General features: G+C 55.2%; 1 protein-coding gene across 1 annotated transcript; it reads left to right on the top strand.

Annotated features, from left to right (window-relative positions):
- Positions 1-848: 848 nt before the first annotated feature.
- On the top strand, positions 849-2039 carry H310_10007 (hypothetical protein; the record flags this gene model as incomplete). Its single annotated transcript, XM_008876244.1, has 1 exon — positions 849-2039. The coding sequence occupies one exon, from the start codon at positions 849-851 to the stop codon at positions 2037-2039; it is 1191 nt and encodes a 396-aa protein (XP_008874466.1).
- Between the last annotated feature and the right edge of the window lie 1095 nt (positions 2040-3134).

Here is a 3134-nt window from a genome sequence, read left to right as displayed (position 1 = left end):
GTTGCGAATTGGACATTCAGGAGCCATGGAGTGCATCCAAGAAACTATCCAAGACTCCGTTCAAGTTAATCCTACATGTGCTATGATTGGCTAATTGTAGTGTAGCGATTAGGGGGGGGTTTAAGCCCTGGGGGGAGCAGCCCCCGAGAGGGAATTCACTTTGTAATTTGCCCGTGACCACTGCTTTGTGGTTAGCCTTTTGTGTGCGCGAGACAGGACTTCACAAGGTCCGTCAGGTGGAGACTCAACAAAGAATTCTTTAGTAGCTAGTAGCTACTTGCTGTGAATATGAAAAAAACGTCCCCGATACCAAATGCTTTGGCGCGAGTGACGAGAACGAGGTCGATGGAGACCGTCGTGTCTGTACCAATGCCGCATATGGCGGTGGCGGGACAAGATCACCCCTTGCCTCCTCCGGGGCCATCCGAGTTGGACGAACTCCGGATGCCGAACGTCGAGCGTGCTGCGGTGTCGTCAAGTGAATTCAACAAGATGACGTACGAGCAGATGGCGATGGCCGTGCGCTTGGAACAAGAATCCGCCCGACAGGTGGTGATAGCGGCTGAAATCGAGAATAGCCGCCGCGAACAAGAAGAATCGCGTGCAATATTGTCGAAGCAGCAAGAACAATTGCGACGCCAACAAGAAGAGATCAAGTTGGCGATGGCTCAGCAAGCCAGGGTGACTGGAGATCACCAATCGTTGTTACAGCAAGCCTCTGAAGCAAGGAGGCAACAGCACTCCAAGGTGGAGGAGCTTGACAAGAAAGTACACCGTGATAGCGAGCGCTGGGGGCTCTTTGCCGCTGCAACCAATCAGCGACCCCCTGCGCAATCGGCGCCGCGGTGATGAGCCGTTCTGAGACCCTTATGGGTGTTCAGCAAGTGCCGCTGGCCCCGATGTACAAGTGCAGCACGAAGCGTGAGCGCCGGGAGTTCATGGATGAGTATCTGGCGTACTCTCGGTGCGTGGAAGCGCTGAACCGTGGTGTGGGAGGAGTCCTCTTCCTCGAACCATTGGCGGCATGCATCGATCAAAAGATTGTGCCTCGTGTTTGTGAACATGATTTCGGCAAGCCGTTCGAAGAAATCACTGAAGACGAATGGCGGGACTACTTTCTGAGTGCCCGTGAAGTTCATGAACTTGACCTCGATTGGGTTGCCAAGGCTATGGCTCCCTTGAAGATGGACACGCGGATTTGCGATGTGGAATCCCGCGTCGGTCGATTGCTGGCCGATTTCTACGAGAAGCTCGAGCAGTTGGATGTGGTTCACCTGTCCAGCCAAGAGCCGAAACAGTCGGTCAAGATTTTGACGGCTGCAATCCGACCCGCGGCGCTGAAGGCCACGGTAGAGCGGCAGCTCGCTCGGGAAGCAAACAAGGCATACAAGGCCAGCGTGCCTGCGTTTGACCGCTGGTTGATTCAGTTACTCGACAACTTCATGTTGTTTGAGTCGCAAATGGTGATGGCGGAGAAGAAACCAGAAGAGAAACCGCGTCTCCAGTACGGCAAGACATACCGGCAACCGCAACAGCGGAAGCCTGATGGCCAAGCGAAAGGCGTGGTGCCCGCAAAGCAAGTGCTGTTTGCAAAAGGCTGCCTGAAGTGTGGCAGTGACGACCACAAAGTCGTGCAATGTCCCAAGTGTGCGCCGGAGGAAGCGCATCGTCTGTTAGAACAACGGGCAAAGCGTCCTCCTGTTGCGGCAAACACGCCTGCAGCCGCTCCAAGCGGCATGCTGGCAGCCAAGAAGAACGTGGTTGGCGCGGCGATCGACTCAAAGAAGCCGAAACTCGAAGCTCCGCAAGCGCCGCGCACCGTGCACTGCTCTGTGAATGGCATGGAAGCGCTGGCGCTACTTGACAGCGGCGCGGATCAATCGGTGATTTCGCCTGCATTGATTGCGCGGCTGAAAGAAGCCGGCGCTTTGCTTGCGCCTGCGTGCAAGTTGGATTCTGTCCTGGAGCTGGGTGGATTCATGGAAGAAATGAAGCTTTCCGTCGACCGTGAAGTCAAGCTGAAGTTGACGTTCGACTAGGACGAAGGTCATCTGGTTCTGACGAACCTGACGTGCTGGATGGCCGCAGCTCCTCTGAACAGCGGTCTCGGCGACTTTATCGTGAGCCGTGCATTGATGGCTCGTTTGCGATATTCTCCAATAGCTTTATTGGGCTGCGCGGCGTGCTCAAAACGGCTATGACCTTAGCCAGCTGGGCGACCAAGATTCGAGTCTCATGGCGGCAATCAAGGTCCTAGAAGACAACAAGCAGCCACCGATAGCGCCGGAAGAAGCGGAGCTAAACGTGGATGACGAATAATCTGGCTTTCCACAAGTTGACGTGGACTGGTCAGTAGACGAAGACAAAGCGGCGGTGCGCGCAAAGCTCAAGGAGAAGATCGGCGAGTGCCAAGTTGCAGGATGCGATGATGACTATGCCATAGAGCTGGGGAGGCTGCTCGTCAAATACGAAGACGTGTTCCGACTCAAGCTGGGTCGGGATCCGCCTGTCAAGGTGGAGCCTCTACGTTTGACTCTCAAAGCTGACACGAAGCATGTGCGCTGCAAGGCACGACGCTCCTCGAAGGAGCAGCGGGAGTTCATGGCGAGACACGTGGAAGAACTCCAGGCGGCTGGTTTATGCTACCGCAATCCGCGGTCGAAGGGGTGCTCGGCACCACTTATCGTGAAAAAACCCGAAGCGAACGAATTTCGCATGACAGTGGACGTTAGTCCAGTCAACGCTCAGACGGAGCGGATCCTCTGGCCGATGCCAATGCTAGAGGTGATCCTCGACCACCTCTGTGGCGCCCAAGTCTTTTTCACCTTGGACTTTTTCGAGGGCTATTGGCAGTTTGCGCTGCATTCTGACTCGCAGGAGATGTTCTCGTTCCTTACGGATATCCGCGTTTACACGCCAACCCGAGTGTTGATGGGCGGCACGGACAGCGTGGCGTTTTGCCAGTCATATGTGCAAGAGATGTTTGCGGACGAGCTATACCGCTGTCTGCTCATCTGGCTAGACGATTTACTCGGCTACAACAAGACCAAGGACGGTGTACTGGCCGCGTTGGAGCGCGTACTGAAGATTTGCGAGTTCCGTGGGCTCAAGTTGAACCCAAAATAGTGTCGGTT

The sequence above is a fragment of the Aphanomyces invadans genome, assembly GCF_000520115.1.
Source record: "Aphanomyces invadans strain NJM9701 unplaced genomic scaffold supercont1.24, whole genome shotgun sequence".
NCBI lineage: Eukaryota > Oomycota > Saprolegniomycetes > Saprolegniales > Verrucalvaceae > Aphanomyces > Aphanomyces invadans.
This window is presented reverse-complemented; position numbering and strand designations above follow the sequence as displayed.